The sequence below is a fragment of the Cydia amplana genome, chromosome 10, assembly GCF_948474715.1.
Source record: "Cydia amplana chromosome 10, ilCydAmpl1.1, whole genome shotgun sequence".
Classification (NCBI taxonomy): domain Eukaryota; kingdom Metazoa; phylum Arthropoda; class Insecta; order Lepidoptera; family Tortricidae; genus Cydia; species Cydia amplana.
In genome coordinates, this window is record NC_086078.1 from 9,917,873 (window position 1) to 9,938,889 (window position 21,017).

Below are 21,017 nucleotides of genomic sequence, written 5' to 3' on the forward strand. Positions count from 1 at the left end.
CAAAAATAAGCAAAACAAAACTATGTAATAAAAACCAAAAATTGGAGAATCGGTAGGACCACAGTATTAATATCATTTATACAGAAATTAATTGGTTTATTAGAAAACATAATTCCCCTGATGAGGGCGCCACTGGAAGGTCGACCCAGTCTTATACCACAATTAATTAAATACAAGTTGATGATACAATATCATTAAGAAAATATTTAGTCGAGCTGGACAGACCCATTAGGGCTCAATTAGACGATACGAGAACTCGTATGCGAGTTTCATTACATTCAGGGTTTTGATCGGTCGGTTGAAACTTGAATTGGACGTAACCAACAGTCCGCAATGTAACTAAAATCGCATGCGAGTTCGCGCGCCGTCTAAATCAGCCCTTAGAGAAGAGTATCATATAATTTTGCGAACAATTACATTACATTTGTGTATATTCTGTAATAAACATATGTACATTTATTTTTAATTCTTACGTATACAATGCCCTGTGTAATTGTTCGCAAAATTATATGATACTCTTCTCTAATGGGTTTGTCCAGCTAGACTAAATATTTTCTTAATCCAATTCAATCAGATATTTTTGAGCGCTTCAATAAGTATAGTGCGACATAAAATAGGTAGTATAAATTAAATAAAACGGAACTAAAAAAATCCATGCTAAATTGTTGCCATATGTTAAAGCATTTTACGTCAAAAATGTGACAGTTCCGTAAAAAGTGGTGTCTTCAATAATTTTCTACGATTTATTGTCGTAGGTACGGTACGTCTTCTTCGACCACCTTCACAATCAAAATATTAAAATGACCTGTGTACCGAATTCATCAAAATTAATAAATTATCCTTTATCTACAATGCCATATCGATGATAGCTTGTGTTGAATATAGTATAATAAATACCTACTCAATATCATCAGATAAACATACGTATATTTGATATAATAAAAATATTGATTTAATTTTATTGTTGTTACTTTGTCTTGTCGTCATCAAATTAACACAGATGCTCAATAATTTAAACAGGTTTTCCCCGAACTTTGACTACAAAATTTGACTAGCCAAATTTGATCGAACTTAACAATGATTAAAGTTGAATGAACCTTATATGTATGGTTCGAATTTACCACGGTGAATTAACAATGTTTCTTAGACAAAGATACACACTGTTTAACACTTTTTCTACTCCCGTACTTTCATTCGTCATTTAAAGGGTCGTGCACACACCTCTAAACCCCTATCTTATAGTCGTCAAGACAAGTCTTTAGTCTATTCCCCAAAAAAGTATTTGTGTATACGCAGTATCTTTTTGGCACTTTTACGATACTTCGTGTAATCACCACTTAAAAAATATTGTATGGAATACATTGTAGCCAACCTAATTTTAATTGTCATTTCTGACAGATGAGTGAACCATAGACATGTTTTCGTTAATGGTACGATTTTTTTTATCTTTATAGGGCTATATCTCCTAAACCGTGCGTCGTAGCGCAAAAAGATTAAAATGTTCATTCCTCTGTAAGAAACCCCTAATTAATATATAAAAAAAACACATAAAAGAAAAAAAAAACAAAAACAAAAACTTTATAATGCTGTATCTCCTAAACCGTGCGTCGTAGCGCAAAAATAATCAAATCGTTCCCCTTTGAATTCCCTAAGTAATATTAAAAAAACACGAAGAACAAAAAGAAGAAAAAAAAAAGTTTATGGGTTGTATCTCCTAAACCGTGCGTCGTAGCGCAAAAATAATAAAATGTTCATTCCTCTGTAAGAAACCCCTAATTAATATTAAAAAAAAAAAAAAACAAAAAAGAAGTAAAAAAAAAACTTTATAATGCTGTATCTCCTAAACCGTGCGTCGTAGCGCCAAAATAATCAAATTTTCGTTCCCGTTTGAAATCGTTAAGTAATATTTAAAAAACACGAAAAACAAAAAATAAATAAAAAAAAGAAAGAAAATGTTTATGGGTTGTATTTCCTAAACCGTGCGTCGTAGCGCAAAAATAATAAAATGTTCATTCCTCTGTAAGCAACCCCTAATTAATATTAAAAAAAAACAATGAAGAAATAAAAAAAAACAAAAAAAACTTTATAATGCTGTATCTCCTAAACCGTGCGTCGTAGCGCAAAAATAATCAAATTTTCGTTCCCCTTTGAAACCTCTAAGTAATAATTAAAAAACACGAAAAACAAAAAAAAAAAAGAAAGAAAAATGTTTATGGGTTGCATTTCCTAAACCGTGCGTCGTAGCGCAAAAATAATAAAATGTTCATTCCTCTGTAAGAAACCCCTAATTATGTAATATTAAAAAAAAAAGAAAAAAAAACTTTATAATGCTGTATCTCCTAAACCGTACGTCGTAGCGCAAAAATAATCAAATTTTCGTTCCCCTTTAAGAAAACCCTAAGTAATATTTAAAAAACAAAAAAAGAAAAAAAAAGCAAGAAAATTATTTATAGGGTTGTATCTCCTAAACCGCGCGTCGTAGCGCAAAAATAATAAAAATTTCATTACCCTTAAGAATTCTACGCACTGAACAATCTATCACATTAGGACATGAAACGATCATCATCATCCATTTTTATTATTATTTCATTGCATTTTAAAGTAAGTATGCAACGTTGTTTAACTGAGTCAAAAAATACTCGTGGCGTCTTTATTAACAATTTTCGGCTTCGCCTCAAATTGTTACTCACGCCACTCGCCTTTTTTGACCCCTCTTAAACAACGGTTGCATAAAATACTATTTTATTATTATTTTGCGAATTTTTAGGATCATTGTATAAATGTATATCTACGAGGGTGAATCAAAAAGTCCTTAGAACTGGCTGTTTATAAAAAGTTTTTAAATGAAGTTTTTTTATTTTTGAACTTTCATTATAACGTAATATTTGACAGTTGGTTTCATTCGAATTGTTCCCGCCGTTACATGGTAAATCAATATTTTGCGAAATAAGTCGACTAAAACGTCCCATTATGGAAAAAAATGAGTTACGTGCCGTGATAAAGTACTTGTGTATGAAAAAAATTACTACCAAGGATTTTTTTCAGCAAACCGTAGGCACTAATGCTGTACCCTATTCCACCGTCGCTTTATGGGTTGCCGAGTTTAAAAGAGGCAGATCTAGCTGCGAAGACGACCCCCGCTCCGGCCGCGGCCATCTACCTCAGTTAACGCAAAAACCGTTGAAATAATTGAGAAAATGGTTTTGAACGACCGGCGACTAACAATTAAATACATAGCAGAGACTCTAAAGATTTCGTTTAGTAGCGTACATTCAATACTAACCGATGTTTTGGGTTTTAAAAAAGTGTCAGCAAGATGGGTTCCGCGAATGTTAACGCAGGTTAACAAAGACTTGCGTTTAGAAGTTTCGAAGCGGAATCTAAAGAAAATCTTGCATGATCCGGACACTTTTTATCGTCGTTTCGTAACAATGGACGAAACATGGGTTTTTGAACCATTTTGACCCTGAAACAAAAAAGCAAAGCATGTCCTGGAAACGGCCATCCTCCCCTCCAATAAAGAAATTTAGAGTATTTCCGACAGCAGGTAAAGTTATGGCCTCAGTTTTCTGGGATGTAGAAGGAATCCTTTTTATTGATTATCTGCCTAAAGGAAAAACCATTACAGGTGCCTATTACACCGATTTGATAGCAAAAGTGCGTCAAGCAATAAAAGAAAAACGTCGAGGAAAATTGAGTGCGGGAGTGCTTTTTCACCATGATAATGCTCCGGCTCATCGATCACAAATGGCTCTCACTGCAATCCGCCAAGCTGGTTTTGAGATCTTTGATCATCCGCCCTACTCGCCAGACTTAGCTCCTAGTGATTTCCACTTGTTTCCGAAACTAAAGGAGCACATTCGCGGAACTAAATTTGACGACAACAACGCGGTCACGGGTGCCGAGAGGAGTTTTTTGAGGCTCAAGAAAAATCGTTTTTTTATGATGGATTAAAAAAACTTGAAAAACGGTATAATAAATGTATAGAACAAGAAGGAAATTATGTTGAAAAGTAAAAAAAATAAAAATGATATTCGTTTGTTTTTGACCCTATTTCTAAGGACTTTTTGATTCACCCTCGTACTAAGTAAACAAAAGGTAGGAAGCTAAATTTAGGTAATAGATTTTGTTTTGTCCTTTTTACGTCCATTCAACGATAAATGATGGCTAATTTGTAATGGGTAAACAATGTACTTATGTAATTATACGTATATTCAACTTATAACTTAATTCTGCTACTAACTAAAAGTGTTACAATAGGATTAAAAAAAAACTCTACTTTACAATACGAGACAATGTAAAAAATTGTTAAAATATTCTCAACTTACCTTACACAAAGAAAAGAAACACAGTATTCACCGGTCTTCGTAAATGTGCATTAATCCTTAATTTATTATCTCGTCTCTTCCGCGAGCGTAGCCAGCACGTGCTCGCGCGCACCCGGCACTTGCCAAAATCGCGCTCGAGTTCGTTGGAACAGCTTATTTAGCCTCGACCTTACGTTGCTGTGGTAATCACAATCTCCGATACCTTCAGACTGAACGATACGACAGACTAACCTGTTTGATTTATCTAGTTTCATACACCTAGCTAGAGAGGGATAGATTGCCACTGAAATTCTACTCATTGATGTCAACGATCTCACGATATTTTTTTCTAATTATTGACATAGAAATGCTTACGTTGTAAACGAGTAGCATCAATCCTTGTGTTACACTGTGCGTATCATTTTACGTAACGTGTGTTGTACGCCTTATTAGTAACGGGACATTCTGAATAATAAATAGCTGAGCAGCTAGCGGTTTTTATCCTCGGTTAGATAACTTAGATAGGTATTATTATAAAATGTCTTTTTTTAAAGAAAACAAGTTATTTATGTGTGTTTAGTTTTTTGTCAGTAGGTCTGTTGTGGGTCTTATTTTTAATTTACCATAATTATGTTAATATTTTACAAAATTTACATAACAAAATCCATCTACTAAGTTATTTTTTTTGCAAGTAGGAACACAGGTACCTACACATTTCTTGGAAAAAGTCATCACATTTTTGGTTAGATTTTTTAATCCAGAATTAAGAAAATGACACGGTCACTACATTTTTCGGTAGAATGAATACCTACTCAATTATATATTATTAGAAAATATTTTTAAAATTTCTGCCAGTTTAATCTTCCTAATTCTGGATATCATACGAAAACATTAGTTGTAAACTTGTATTTATTTTTTAAATCACACTTTTATTAGGTCGACTGATTGATAATCCGATTTATCCAATATCTTCAGCGTTGTAATGGGGTTAAAAACTGCCAATTACTCACTTCAGAAGATTGGATTGAATTCGGGTCAATCTGTCTGGCCGTGAAAACTGGCCCTCCAATAACCATATTATAATACCAACCAAACATTAATGTCCTCGAGATTTTGATGCTCGGACAATATTGCGAGATTAATATATATGTTATATATGGCTCAGAGTTCCAAGTTATTAGCCGCCGCCATACAAATGAACTTATGCTTTCGTTTTAAAACGACATGCTGAAATAACATGAAATATGACATTAATATAATGTAGGGTAATTCGCCAGTAACTGGCCACTGTTAGTAATTGGTCACCAAATGAATTCTATTCACCTATATAAACAGCATTTTAGTATAAGGTTTCAATAACTGGCCAGCCTTCGTTTAGTTATTGAACTAGCCGCCTTATACTAAAATGAATTCTGTTTATACGTGAATAGAATTCATCTTTAGGGTGGCCAGTTACTAAAAGTGGCCAGTTACTGGCGAATTACCCTATCTGGTATTAGTTTTAGTTGCTAGAAATTGTGTTGTGTGAATTGTCGTCTCATGAAATTCTGCATCCTCTGGTTGAAAGTATCAAATGCAATTCTTTTATTCGCATTGGGTACCGCAGCGGAGAGAAAGTTTGCATTCAGAAAGTGCACTCTTGACCCTAAAATACAGGTCACCATTACAAACCGGTGACGGTTTACTTGCAGTTTTACATGCTTTTGTTAAGTATCACTGGTATGATACATTTAAAATGTTGTCTTATTAAAATGTACTACTGAAATTCTGTTACGACAGACCAACAAATACTTATTGTTAAATTGCAGATCTGTAAAAAATATAAGTAGGTCAAGTGATCGAATATGAACTTATAATAATTGCAAGTCAGCGTGAGTTTACGGAAGAAATATATTTAAATAATAATCACTCGTGAATTAAACTTAAAAGTGTCACTCAAAAGGAATGAATTCGCTGAATTGCTGGTCCTACACGTGTAGGCAAGTGATCGAACGATGGTATCGTTTTCTACGGGCTTTAGATTTGTCCTTCGAATTCTTTTAGTAGTGTCTAGCCTTCCTATACTTACATACCTACCTAATAAAACAAGTGCAATATAATTGTTATGATCAAGTAGTATTGTTATAGCCTATAACTTGACCTGGAGGGAGATTGGAACTTTATACTTTTTCTTGGTATGAAACTGTTATGTATAGCATTTTTCGTCATATCCATAACAATTTCATAACCAGAGGCCCTCCCGCGAAAAACGAATATCGTAATTTCTTTATGTGAGAGAAAGGCCTATCGCTCGAATATATGCACTGTGGTACCGCGGGTTGCGGACGGAGAGGTCGCACCGCACATTGGTTCGAGAGCGGAATAAAGTCCAAATTTTACAGGTCGGCTTTATGCATTCGTATGTCTTAAATCTAAAAGTAGAATACTTGTGTAGCTCTATCGTGAAAGGATTTTAATTTTGGCGTAATATTTATTAGTAAATTAATAGACCAAAGTACACGATGCTGTACCTGTACACATGCCAATGTTCCGTCAAAAAACTTGTTTATTGCAGGTCATATATTTCTGAAACCAGCGCTAAAGTATACAAAATATTTATTTTAGTTACAGGAGCATATATTAAGCTATTTATATTTTATATAATATTAGTGATTCTGTGGCTTAATTTGAGTATGGCTTGGGCGAAAACAACACAGTCATTATTATGCCAATTTTCTATATTCAAAAGAGTATTAGAGACAAACCAAAGAAAGTCTGCAGCGCAATAATTTGACATCGAATTAAAAAACTACATATGGCAATGTTTTTTAAGCAGTCAGTAAACGTCATGCACTATGGTATCTGTTTGTCAAAATCGTTTAAATATTCATTGTGTTTTGTGATGAACGGAATAAACATGGTGAAACCTTACAAAACCGGCGTGCGGGAGTTACTTTTCCGCGTGACGAATAATTTTACACTTGTAAAAAGTCAGCACGAGGCGATTCAAGCTGAAAAACGACAATGTTTACAAAATTTGGAGTTGATGACGGGTAAGTGGAATGAAACATCTTAATACTTCACCATATGTACCTACTTAGATAATATAATATTGGTTTAGACTAAGGTTTCACAGCAAATTGAACACAACTAATAGGTATAGGCATACTTATGAACTTCCTCTAACATTTCGAGAAACTCATTGGTACAAGCCGGGTTTTGAGCTCGAACCCACAACCTCCATGCTTATGCTCACGGCATGGGTACCTACTAGTTAAAGCTAAAATGCTGGGAGCTGGGAGGTAGAGGACCTAGAGGGCTATCTGAATCACCCCCATGTATGTTCCGCGATTTTTCGTATTTTCGGAGTTATGATTTTTTTTAATTTTTCACCTATCGCCGAGTACGATGAGATTTTTATTTATGGTGACGTGAATTATTGCGGTAGATGCTTGATTTTTTTTGTGTGCTAAGCTGATAGATAGGCCAATTCAGTATGGTAACATTTACTATCGTTAGATCTTTGAATGGAATTAAAAAAAAAATAATGCCAAGAAAGATAAAATTACCCAGTATGTTCACAACTTCAAGGGCGCTTAGAAAAATAAAACATTCAGTATATCACTACTTCTTGGGACACCTTGTATGTTTATTGTTTTAATGGTTTATTTCGTTTTTCCGAAAACTTTAGTTCGCAAATTGCGGGCAATTTCTCTGTCAATCTAATTACGCCTTAATGGGAGTAATAGAGAAAGATGCTCGCATATTGAGAACTTCGGTGTTCGCGGTAGGCCCTCTGTACCTATTTACCGCCGTCGCGGATATTACAAAAGCTTATTAATTTTGATGAAGCCAAATGTCACATTCTCCCAATATTATTTATCAATATCAGTATATGTCTACATATTAATAGTGACATCTATTGTTGGAATGAAATTTATTTTACCATAAAAATTAAGCTGTGCATACAGCTAAATTTTTTCATAGACGGTAAATATGGTAGAGATTTCACAAGTATCAAGACTATTTAATCCATTTTCTGTGGTGTTGTCGCATACTGATTTTTAAAAACTACTTTTAATCTAGCGCTGCAGACTTTCTTTGGTTTGTCTCTACTTCCTTGCGCCAGCGATCGCTCCATCGAAAAATAGCACAAATGATAGCTTAAGTATCTGAGATAATTACTTAATTGATTTCAACTGCCGGGGCCTGCAAACATTTGAATAATGACCATATAACTAATGAGCGTACTTAATGTAAGGAAACACCTTAATGAGGTTAACACCTTAATGAGGGTGATTCATAAATAAATATCTTGATTTTGGGTATAAAATGCATAAGGTCAAGCGAGGTAAATGCAACTATGGGATTATTGCGTCTATTTAACTTATCTTTATAACAACGTGAATTACAAAAGCTTCCGTCGTCTAGTAATAAAGCCTGAGCTACTTGGAAATGAAACGTTGCATAGTAGAGGGCGTTTCGACCAATCGTATTCGAGAAAGAACGGAGAGACGCAATAACCCCATAGTTGCATTTACCTCACTTGACCTTACATTATTTTCTTATTCTTCAGTTACAATTATCGATTTGAGAAAATAACACTGTTTTTTTTTTGCGTTATTGTACCTACTTAGTAGTTATGGCAAGTTTCAGCATTTCAAATGTAGAGTTAGTTGAAATTGCTATTTCAAGTGACCGAGATGTGCATAAGTGTATTGAAAGCCTGAGAATTAAATATCCGAATCTTTCAGAAGCAACATTAGATCAAATCAATATTGAATTGAGTAGAAACTTTTTACCTAAATTCACAAAAAAGTGGCAAGCTGCATCAAGAACGAGAAAGTATTTTCTGAGAAAAACAAGGACTAGCTAAATTGTACGTTTTCAGTAGGTATGATGCAACCCGTAACGTATCAGTAACCCAAGTTTAGTTGCGGAGATTACAGGGGTAGATGAAGAACTGATTCACCGGTTTTCAGTAATATTACAGACCAGGGATGTTGCGGATGCAGATTTTTTGACATCCGCGGATGCGGATGCGGATGCGGATATTTAAAGGCTCACATCCGCGGATGCGGATGCGGATGCGGATGTCAAGATTAGGTACTTAGAAAACGTCAAATATTACATTTTTAGTATATTTTTATTAAAAAAAAAACGAAACGTTTAGTATTTGAGCAAGAATATAGCTGCGTTATATTTAATAAACTACTGTTTATTAAATATAACGCACTTCGCCGACTTTTCTGGATCTAGACGATTTCGTTATAGGTAATGACGAAATTACCTAACACTTACGCCGCCGCTAAGACGTTCCTGTACCGACTTGTTCGACATCCGCATCCGCATAATCCGCATTGTTATCGCTCGTCAACTTGTTTTTAGTTTTAATTTTCGACCTTGTGACTATGAATTAGTACGCACTAGGCTTGTAAACATGTCTACGTATAAAAAACCGATAATACTCCTGTCAATACCTACTTACCTGCTTATATATAACGAAATAAATATATATTTGTATACACTGCATGCTATTTATTATTTTATACTTTTGAATAATTACCAAAATAATAACTTTCAGAGGCAAATTTCAGCTCGGTCACATTTTATACCGCCTAATGGTTTATACTTCCCCAGATTAACATCTGTTGAACGCCGCCATATGACGATCCTCAAACAGCTGCTTATAAATAGTTTGTTTTGCCAGCTAGTGTTCTCGCATGTTATTAAATATGTAATTAAAAATAAAAACTTTAAATTGGGTTTATTGAATGCCGGCTCGCTAGGAACACGCCATAATGAGTTTTTAGTAGCCCTTAACCGTCACCCTGTAGACATCTTAGCTATAAATGAGACATGGTTACGTATTGGTGAGGAACTGCGTGCCCCGGCTCCGCCCGGGTTCCGTCTGCGTCACTCGCCGCGACCGGCCGGCCAGCGCACACGCGGCGGTGGTGTAGGATTTTATATAAGTGAACATATACGCCCGCGCGTACTTACGACGCCGTCGTCGGCTCCCAGCGTTGAGCAAATGTGGCTTGGCCTTAATCTTAATGGCAATAAGATTGCTATAGGGACCGCGTACCGGCCCCCATGGCAGAGTGTTGATGTTTTTCTTGATGCACTAACTGAGTCAATATGTTCACTATCAGCATATGATCATGTCGTATTGCTAGGCGATTTCAACATTAATACCTTACGCGCTCATGATCCGAACACAATCAAGTTATCAGATTTCTTACGCACACTACAACTATCACAATTTGTTAATGGACCTACCCATTTTACTGATCACTCAGAAACGCAGATAGATCTAATATGTTCAAATACAAAAATAGGACATGTAGCGGTCAACTATATCCCCGACCTCAGTCACCATGCGTTTATCACCTGTGAGCTCAACATTAGGAAAAATAAGCCGGTTCCAAGGTGGTTAGTGTACAGACCGCTTAAGGATATTGATATGCAAAGGTTTAACGCTGACCTTGAATCTATAAACTGGGAATGCTTGGTGTGTGACAACGTCGGCGATACTCTTTTCCATTTCAATATGTCCATTTTACAGCTTTTTGAACTCCACGCGCCGTTAAAAAAAATTCTAATAAAAAAGAAACTTCATCCTTGGATCACACCCACGGTCAGGGAGATGATGCGGCTCCGTGATGTAGCGCACGCAAGATTTCGCCGAACTGGGCTTGACTCTCATAAAAAATATTATAAGGATTTAAAAAACATAGTTAACGCAGCTATTTTTACCGAAAAATCAGCCTTTTATCAGACATATATTACAAGCAATCAAAATAATCCCAAAGTTCTGTGGCAAAATATTAAAAGTAACATAGCCGATTTTAAAAAGCGTAATGAATTGCCTCCTAACTTTAATAATCCAGATCAGATTAACAGCCACTTTCTTAATTTACCTACTAGAAGAGGTGTCACCCTAACCAGTTTAATGTATTATGAGTTCCATAGATTTGGTTCTGCGAAGTTCATGTTAAAACCAGTAGATGAAAGCACTGTTTTGAGGATCATTAAATCCTTTTCAAGCAATGCAGTAGGCACTGACAACATCACGTTGGATATGGTTGAACTTACCTTGCCTAGAACCCTATTTATCATCACAAGTATCATCAACCAATCCATCTGCACTGGTGTTTTTCCAGATGACTGGAAATCGGCGATAGTTAGGCCTATACCCAAAACACCTCAACCTACTGACTTAAAGGACCTCAGGCCTATTAGCATTCTGTGTTTCGTGTCGAAAATTCTAGAAAAAGTGGTATGTCGGCAAGTAACAGATTTTTTAGAAGCAAATAACATATTACCAAATAAGCAGTCTGGATTTCGGAAAGGGCGCAGCACAGCCACGGCACTCCTGGACGTGATCGATGACATACTAACAGCGCAGGATAAAGGAGAGGCATCTATCCTAGTCCTCCTAGACTTTTCCCGTGCCTTCGACACTATAAATATTTCACTATTGCTGTCTAAACTTGCTTACTATGGTTTCGACGTCGGAACCATAAAATGGTTTGATAGCTATCTCTCTGGCCGTTCGCAGAAAGTTGGGCTTCGTAATTATTCTGGACTAACAGATTACTCTTTAAATGTATCTGTAAATTGCGGAGTCCCTCAGGGGTCGATTTTGGGTCCCGTTTTGTTTATTTTGTACGTGGCAGACATTGCTAGTTGTATAAAGAACTGTCACTATCACATGTATGCAGATGACCTACAAATTTATAAAACGTTCCATCCTCGGGAGACACAAACTGCTGTGGAGCTGTTGAATCAGGATCTTGATCGTATCGACGTTTGGTCTGGACAGTGTGACTTAGTCCTTAACCCCAACAAGTCAAAGTTTCTAGTGCTTGGCACTAAAGGCCAAGTTGACAAAGTCACCAGGTTTGATATTAATGTTATGCTCGGGAGGGAACGCCTCGAACGAGTCTCTGCAGCCCGTAACCTCGGCCTACTCTTAGACGAGGGCTTGCGTTTTGAACAAAATGTACTCGATGTCGCTAAAAACTGCTACTATAGATTGAAAGTACTATATCAGGTTCGCCAATATCTCAGTGTCGACCTTAGAATAAAATTATGCGACACTTTAATATTATCCAAACTCAACTATGTCGACACTGTGATTAATGGTTGCTTACTGGCGCGTTCGAAGGCACTCCTTCAACGCATCCAGAATGCTTGTGCCCGTTTCTGTTTCCCCATCCCTCCACGTACTCATGTCACCCCTTATCTTAACAGTGGTAAGATGTTGAAAATGGAAGCACGTCGTTCGTTGCATTTTGCGACCCTACTTTTCGGTGTAGTAAAATTCCAACAGCCCCAATACCTTTTTAACAAGTTGTCGTTCTCCTCCCGCCCAATGAGAGATGCCATTCGACTTCTCTGTCCGAGACGCGGCGGTTGCGCAGCGTTTCGTGGCAGTTTTCGCTATTCTGCCACGAAATGCTGGAACAACATACCCCCTCCAATACGTAACTTAAAAACATTACATACTTTTAAACTTAAATTTAAACAATATCTTTTCAGCTTGCAACTGCCGTGTTCTTAGCGTTCCATGCAGCTTAGCTATATAATTTATTGGTAGGTATATTTTACTTACTTCCGGCGTAATACGGTGCATAAAAGATTTTTTTTTTTTTCTTTTGTTGGTTAAAGCCGTCAATCGTTGCCTTTTCTGTAAACCTATTTACAACTACCAACTCACCTATTTTATATTATAATTCTTTATTTATTCGAGTTCCCTTTTTTATGTATATATGCTCCACTATATTTAATATTATACTAAATACATGCTTTGCCTGACTATATATATTTACATATTCCCAACCCACTCACTTCCATATCAAATTTCACTTTGTTTCTTTTTCTTTGTCTTCATGTATAAGTTTGTAATTTGTGTTAAATATTAATTAGGTACTGAATCACATTTTGACACTGCCTTTACTGTTCTGAGCTATCTTCTTGCCCTGGGCTCCACGGAAGACCAGCGCTATAGCATATATATTATGTTACAGCATATGCTGAGTGGTGTCCATTTGTAGCCTCTATAGCAGCATCAATACTACGATTATTATTGCATGTTAGTTTAAGCTACTAATAGTTTTAACTGTTTAGTGTATAAGATCTTCTTTCTTAAATGTATATGTGTGGTGCTGTATGTAGATGGTTTTTGCAATAAACGTTTTTCTATTCTATTCTATTCTATTCTATTCATAAGCTCCGCATCGATTTTATGCGGATGCGGATGCGGATGCGGATGTTGAAAATAATGCGGAAGTTCCGCGGTTGCGGATGCGGATGCGGATGTTCGCAACATCCCTGTTACAGACAATTAACTCTGGTGCCACAATAGATGCTGAAAAATTTGGAGATTACTGCAATAAAACAGCTGAAATATTCGTTGGCTTGTACATATAGTACCCTATATGCTAAATACAGTACACAAAATACTGACCCATGGAAGTAAAATAATATCCGCTGCTGCTCTACCTATTGGAATGTTAACCAAAGGAGCCCAGGAAGCGCGGAATAAGGATTATCGTCGGTACACATTGTACCATTCGAGGAAATGCTCAAGGGAATCTGCGAACGAAGATATCATAAACATGCTTTTGACATCTTCTGACCCTTTTATTTACAACTTAAAAGCCAAAAATAATTAAAAGAAAACAGGACGAGAGCACGACGAAATACTACAATTTATTGTAGTAAATAATTAATTTAAAACCTTTTTTATTTATTTATACTTAGTAATTATTTTTATTATATTATACTCAATTTATTGCAATTTTATTCTGTAAGCCATTTTTGAATTATTATACAAGTAAGTTAATGTTAATGTTTTCATTATTTATTTTCTTTTATTTTATAGTATATTTTTGATGATTTTAATATAAATTTCTAATAATTAAAAAAATATATTTATTTTACCTATTTCTATCGATAAAACTACATTACACATGTTTTATAATCCCACCTATTCTTAAAAACAATTTATTCCGCGCGCCCATACAACCCGAACCACTGTGCACCGCGCCGCCAGCCGTGTGTGCTGCAGTGCTGAGGCCGTCCGCTCGCACGGGCTACGCGAGGCACGCACCTACTCATTCATCACAGACAACCTGGAAGTTTCAAAAACTGATCATGGGTGCTCATTCTCAACGTGCACAGAACAGAGGGGCTATCGCGAAAACCGAATTTCGCAAATTGCGGGCATTTTTCTTTGTCACTCAAATTACGCCTTCATTGGAGTAAAATTGAAAGATCCCCGCAATTTGCGAAATTCGGTTTTCGCGGTAGCCCCTCAGAGCAAGGGTGAGGCACAGATATTCATACGTAAACCATTTTTAGGGTTCCGTACCCAAAGGGTAAAAACGGGACCCTATTACTAAGACTCCACTGTCCGTCCGTCCGTCCGTCCGTCGGTCACCAGGCTGTATCTCATGAACCGTGATAGCTAGACAGTTGACATTTTCACAGATGATGTATTTCTGTTGCCGCTATAACAACAAATACTAAAAACAGAATAAAATAAAGATTTAACCTGTCGAATCCCACGATATGACGTCACCATAAGCGTTCTGGCTCATATTTGAGCCGTGGGAGCTGACAGATTAAGTGGGGCTCCCATAAAACAAACGTGATTTTTGACCGAAGTTAAGCAACGTCGGACGGGGTCAGTACTTGGATGGGTGACCGTTTTTTTGGTTGGTTTTTTGTTGACGGTGCGGAACCCTCCGTGCGCGAGTCCGACTCGCACTTGGCCGGTTTTTTTTATGTAGTGGCCACGTTACTCTGCCCGCGCTAGACGGAGTTTCTAAAACTGTATCACATGCAAATTGATTTTATTGATATTTATGTTGCTTCTGGGTTTAATAAGTTCCATGCGTAAAATTTACTAAGAATTTGTGTCGCATGTTTTCTGTTGTTTGCGACACGTGTTAGATTATTGATAAAACCCGTTTTGTGAATTGGTAAATATTTACCTTAATTTATACAGTGTGTTCAAAATATAGAATTGATTCCAAAAGTACCTACTTGTTCCATTTGACGGCCTCCTAGGCTAGTCGTTAGTGAATCTGCCTACGAAGCAGAAGGTCCCGGGTTCGAATCCTGGTAAGGGCATTTATGTGTGTGTTTGTTTGTTCCTGAGTTACGGGTGTTTTTATGTATATAAGTACTTATATTTATATATATCGTAGTCTAGTAGGTACCCACTGCAACACAAGCCTTACTTAAAAGCTTACTGTGGGACTAGTCGATCTCTGTAAATTTGTTCTATAAATATTTATTTATTCCAACTTTCATAAATAGTATACTGATAATCAGTCCGTCGGACGATTTCGGCCTGTCTGTTAAAAGCAAAAGCTCCGAAGGCGAATTGATCATCAGCAGTGCCGGATTAACCAATAAGCAAAACAAGCACGTGCTTAGGGCACCACGTCTAGGGGGGCACCAAAAACGTAGGCAAAAAAAAGCACAGGCTGCATTAGCATTGCAGTCTTAGTGGAGTATGTGCCTACAATAAGAAAACTTCTTGTACGTGTAGAAGTACCCATCTAAGTAATAACGAAGGGTCGTAGGAGTAAGAGAGTGAGAGCACGTAAGAACGTCTTCATCGTAGGCATTTGATTTGACCATACACGGAGGCCCTCAAGCCCATGGCCAAAAAATCTGGCCGTCGGGCTTGCGGCCAGCCGATTTTTTCGACATAGATTACCGATTATAGCGAATTTTGCTCTCTTGCACGCCAGATTTGTCGGCCAGGCCAAGTTGATGCATAGCCGCGATCCTGCGACCTAATTGTCAGAATGTTATAAGGGGCCCCGCCGAAGCCGAAAACTAAAAGCATCCTATCAAGTCGCGCTTTCGAGTGAAGCCAAAGAGCGAGCACTAGGAGAGTCGTGATTACATATATTATAGATTCGTTTTCAAGCCACTCTCCTGCAGTTCGGCGTTATGTCTTATGCGAAGCCTGCCACCTCACGCCAAAGTCGATTTTCTGCCTCAATTACACTTGGGCTTGATCCAAATCCAAGCTTTCCTCTCTAGCAGCTGGGCTTTCTGCCTTGCTCACACTTCGCCATTGGTTGTAAATATGATAACGTGCCGCGGTCGGACGCTCGGGACGTCCAGCCTTATGCGGAGCTAGGCCTTCGGCCTCGACCAGTAAAAATGTACAATTGTCTATCGAATTGCGTTTTTTCTATCGAAAAAATTTCGCGCTCGCTGCGCTCGCGTTTTCAATATCATTTTAAAGGTTACTAGCGACCCGCCCCGGATTCGTACGAATTAACAAATATACATAAACCTTCCTCTTATCTCCCTCCATCAAAATACGTTGCGTAGTTTTAAAGATCTAAGCATACATAGGGACAGACAGATAGTGGGAAGCTATTTTGTTTTATACTATGTAGTGCAGCCAACTTTGAGAAGGGTGACATTCGGATGGCGGTAAGCGATTTTGACATGTCTTTTAACTGAAAAACACTTTTTAAAAATCAATAACTATTATTACTTATGAAAGCAGAAGATTATAAAAGATCGTATTAGATTGATAATTGTTACATATTTACCGTAACTTATTTTTAAAATGTGTTTTTCAATTAAAAGACACATCAAGATTGTTTACCTTATTTCTAATGCAAAAAAAAACGAACTATAGCTTCACGCGTTTCACCGGGGTCGACCGTCGCTATATCGTCAACGGAGGAAATTTTGTATGTAACCTATAACTAATTCAAATGTTCTTTGCAGCTGCGACCAACGTTCCTGATAGGCATACAGTTTCCACTGCACGAGGCGCTTAGCGGCAACCTTTCCGACGAGAGTTACGAGCAAGTAACTCAGCGGTACAGCGAGAATGGTGTCGTAGAGAGGGAGCCTCCCGGCGGCGCGCAGAATGTCATGCAGAGCTACGTGCGCTCCCAAGTTGTGTCCGACAAGGTATAGATCAGTCAAATCTTACAAAAAAATCTCCTAAAAAAACATTGCGTGATGTAGTTCTATATTTTTGTGTATGTTGTTTGGAGTCCTTGGAGGTATGTGACACTATGTTTTGCAAGCAAAAAAAAAGGTGTGCTCCCTTCGTAATTTGCAAAAAACTGCAAAAATTTCGGACTTTTTTCAGTTTTTGCACTTTTATTGTAAAACTGTGGGTTTTTGGTCAAAGCTGGCTATTTAATGTTGAAAGAACATAAAATTTGGAACTATTTAAGCGCCGTATGTCAAATAGTTCATGAGATATGGAACTTTAAAAAAAGGGTATTATTTTCCTTAGAATTAAATTTTTAGTTTTTCCTATATTTCAGGACAAATATCGGCACAACCGCTCATGCTATGAGATATATTGCATGAATAAAGTTGTAGCAAATTTAATTACCTTTCATTTAAGTGCAAGAAAGGGTCAGTAAGTTCTACAGTTCTCTAGTTATCGTAAAAAAATGAAATTGCTATAATGAGGAAGGCAACTAATGTATTGTTTAAGGCATTGTCAAAATCCCTACAAAAGGCAGTACCATCGACGAGAGTGCCATCTACGCTTTTACTGGCCTTCTCCGATAGCAGCAGAGCGATGTTAGAGATCAACCATTTTTAAAATGCACTCCCCTCTTACGAGTAAGCACTTCATTCATTCAGTAATGAAATCAAGATACAAACTGTACTTTGGCTTGTTTTTCGGCTCCACTTTTTGGTCGTAGCAATTGATTGTAGTCCACGATACCGATTCTTATTTAAGAATTAGTTTTGGTTTTGATCTTGTTTTTATACGACCTTGATGATAGTTCACAGTAATTGGCGTGGTGTAGGCGAAACGCACTAGGGTCACTGGCAGGGTTGGGCAAAATACTGGCTTCCACGTATTTGAAATACAAATTACAAAATACATTTTTAAAAGTATTTGAAATACAAAATACAAACTACTTTGGTGACGGGTATTTGAAATACAAAATACAAATTACAGTGTTTAAAATAATGTATTTCAATTACAAAATATACCTTTATTTATTTATTTTTTTAGCATTTAGTTTTAACGTTAACGAATATCCTTTCATATAAACTTATAGGGTCATTGCGCTAGTTTTCGTCCAGCTCTAGTTTACGTCCACTTGACGAAATTTGAATATATACCTACATTCCTGCACAAATTTGGACTGATTTCAATCCTTATGTCTAAGGCGTCTAAGCAATATATCTGTCTACATATAACAATGATATTTCGCAAAAAGGAAGCGCTGGTGGCCTAGCGGTAAGAGCGTGCGACTTGCAATCCGGAGGTCGCGAGTTCGAACCCCGGCTCGAACCAACGAGTTTTTCGGAACTATGTACGAAATATCATTTGATATTTACCAGTCGCTTTTCGGTGAAGGAAAACATCGTGAGGAAACCGGACTAATTCCAATTACGGCCCTAGTTTACCCTCTGGGTTGGAAGGTCAGATGGCAGTCGCTAAAAACTAGTGCCAACGCCAATTACTGGGATTAGTTTCCAAGCGGACCCCAGGCTCCCATGAGCCGTGGCAAAATGGCGGGACAACGCGAGGAAGATGAAGATTTCGCAAAAAGTAGTAAATTAAAAATGAAATATATATTTGATAATCCGTCAAGTCGTCGAAAACTAGTGCATGGACGGAAACTACTGCAATGACCCTATTCCCTAGATTTAAACGAAAAGTTCCACGCAGAAGTTGACCTAATATAGATCCAGTATCCAGCCAATGAAAATTGTATCTCGGCTGGATCGGAGGTTCGCGGTAGGCTCACAGCTTGTGCGAGAGATTAGACATTTTAGGATTATAGAATTTAATAAAATGTATTTATAGAAATGTATTTTGAAGCTTGAAGTATTTGAAATACAAAATACTAAATACATGTGAGTGCAGTATTTGAAATACCAAATACAAAATACTTTTGAGGTAGTATTTGAAATACAAATACAAAATACTAATTTGTATTTCAAATACGTATTTCAAATACATGTAATTGAAATACTGCCCAACCCTGGACTCACTGGAACTCGTGTCATTAGATGTCTAGCTGTCGCTTCTTGGTGCTCTTGAGTGTACTGTGAGTCGTGTTAATACAAGATCACGATAATATCCTAACCACAACAAATTGATACATCAGAATCAGCTACCATTACCAGTCAAACAAATGATTCTGAGTAAAATGATCCCAAGAAGTCAATATTTTGAAGACATGAATGAAATGTAAAATTTTTTTTGGAAAACGCTCATCTGTTTTACCCTGTGTATCATTTCAGAGCGTGGCGGACTGCGTGGAGGCGATCATCGGCACTTACCTGCTGCACGGCGGCGTACTCGGCGCCGTCAAAGTACTTGAGTGGCTGCGGGTCCTTCCTCCCCTGGTAAGTTGGCCAGTCGAGTTCATAAACATCTTCACACGCCAACGTTCCAAATAGTAGATGAAATGAAAATGATATATTACGAGGGCGTACGGTCAGCCAAGAAAGTGGTCTACCACTTTCTTGGCTGACCGTACATTGAAATTAAATCGTGAACCAAGGGAAGGATTCTAAAATGGGATTCGAGTGTTAACGCCTATGGTGGAAATAATTTTGCTACTATGTGACACATACTGCTTTTTACATCACCTATGAGGAAATCATTTTCAATTTCCGTTTTTATTATTTCATTTTTATTGTGCAAAAAAAATAGGGTCCTAGAAAAGACAAGTGGCACTTTGATCGCTCCTACTAGCAGGGAAGAAAAGTCCCACTTTGAAGTTTGATCCCTCCTAGCAGGGAAGAAAAAGCCGTTTTTCGAATAGGTGATGAGAAATAGTACATTACATATTACTTAGGGAGGTGAATGGGCTACATGACTAATTTTCATTTATGGTATCCATCGATCGGGTTTGTTTTTAGGATCAAATGTCTATATGGGACCCATTGCATTAAAGTAACACAAAAGTCAGAAATTGTAGTCAAAGGCCAACAGTCGCACTTCACTCGCGAAACGCCCTTAACAAAACGTTAAATGAACGTGACGTCAAGGTCTCTGAGAGCCCATCTTGTCGTATGGACAAAACAAGAAAATTGCGTTTTTGTCGGTAAAATATTGCGTTTATGTATATAGTTGCCATACAATATTTTTTTGGATAAAATGTAAGGAATCGAATGGTACCCTTACCAGGGATCGGAACCGGTTTTTTGCAAAAACTTAGAAATAACCATATTTTTCGAATTATTTTATACTCGAAATGTAGGACTCAGTTGTGTTTTTAGGTTACGACTTCGTATTATTAGATTGCTCAATTAGAAATGAAGTAATTAGCAAAGAACGAAAAAATACCGTTTCCGTTCCCATACAAAAAATACCGGTATCTGATCCCTGACCCTTACTTTTATCATTTTTGGAAGATACAAAAAACTTAAATTTTGAAACTTTCAGGTCCTGTATTTTTGTAACATTTCCATATTTTATTTTAATATCCACATTATTGTGATAAATTGCTTGTTTGCTATCTATTTTATTAGATTTTATTATAAAATTCAACATGTGTCATCATCCCTATTCGTGAATGCTCCAGATCGCAGCTGTTGAGGCTTTACGAATTACCGCCCGTGGTTTGTCTAAAGTTTTACGTCTCGCCTTGGCCAGGAAATGAGATTTTCTCCTCGCGTAGCGGGGAGAAAATCCCACTTACGGGCCTAGGGTGACGTAAAATATATTTATCGCTTTAGTCTTAA

At 37.1% G+C, this 21,017-nt stretch overlaps 2 protein-coding genes across 2 annotated transcripts in view; one reads left to right on the forward strand and one right to left on the reverse strand.

Moving 5' to 3' along the window:
* LOC134651374 (uncharacterized) overlaps positions 1-21,017 on the reverse strand; it is a 222,060-nt gene that overhangs the window by 131,274 nt on the left and 69,769 nt on the right. The window lies entirely within an intron of this gene.
* The window catches only part of LOC134651467 (endoribonuclease Dicer), an 84,771-nt gene that overhangs the window by 58,043 nt on the left and 5,711 nt on the right, over positions 1-21,017 (forward strand). The window contains exons 27-28 of the mRNA XM_063506579.1: positions 17,064-17,252; positions 19,569-19,673. Of these exons, the coding sequence (XP_063362649.1) occupies positions 17,064-17,252; positions 19,569-19,673 (294 nt within the window). The remainder of the gene's footprint in view (positions 1-17,063; positions 17,253-19,568; positions 19,674-21,017) is intronic.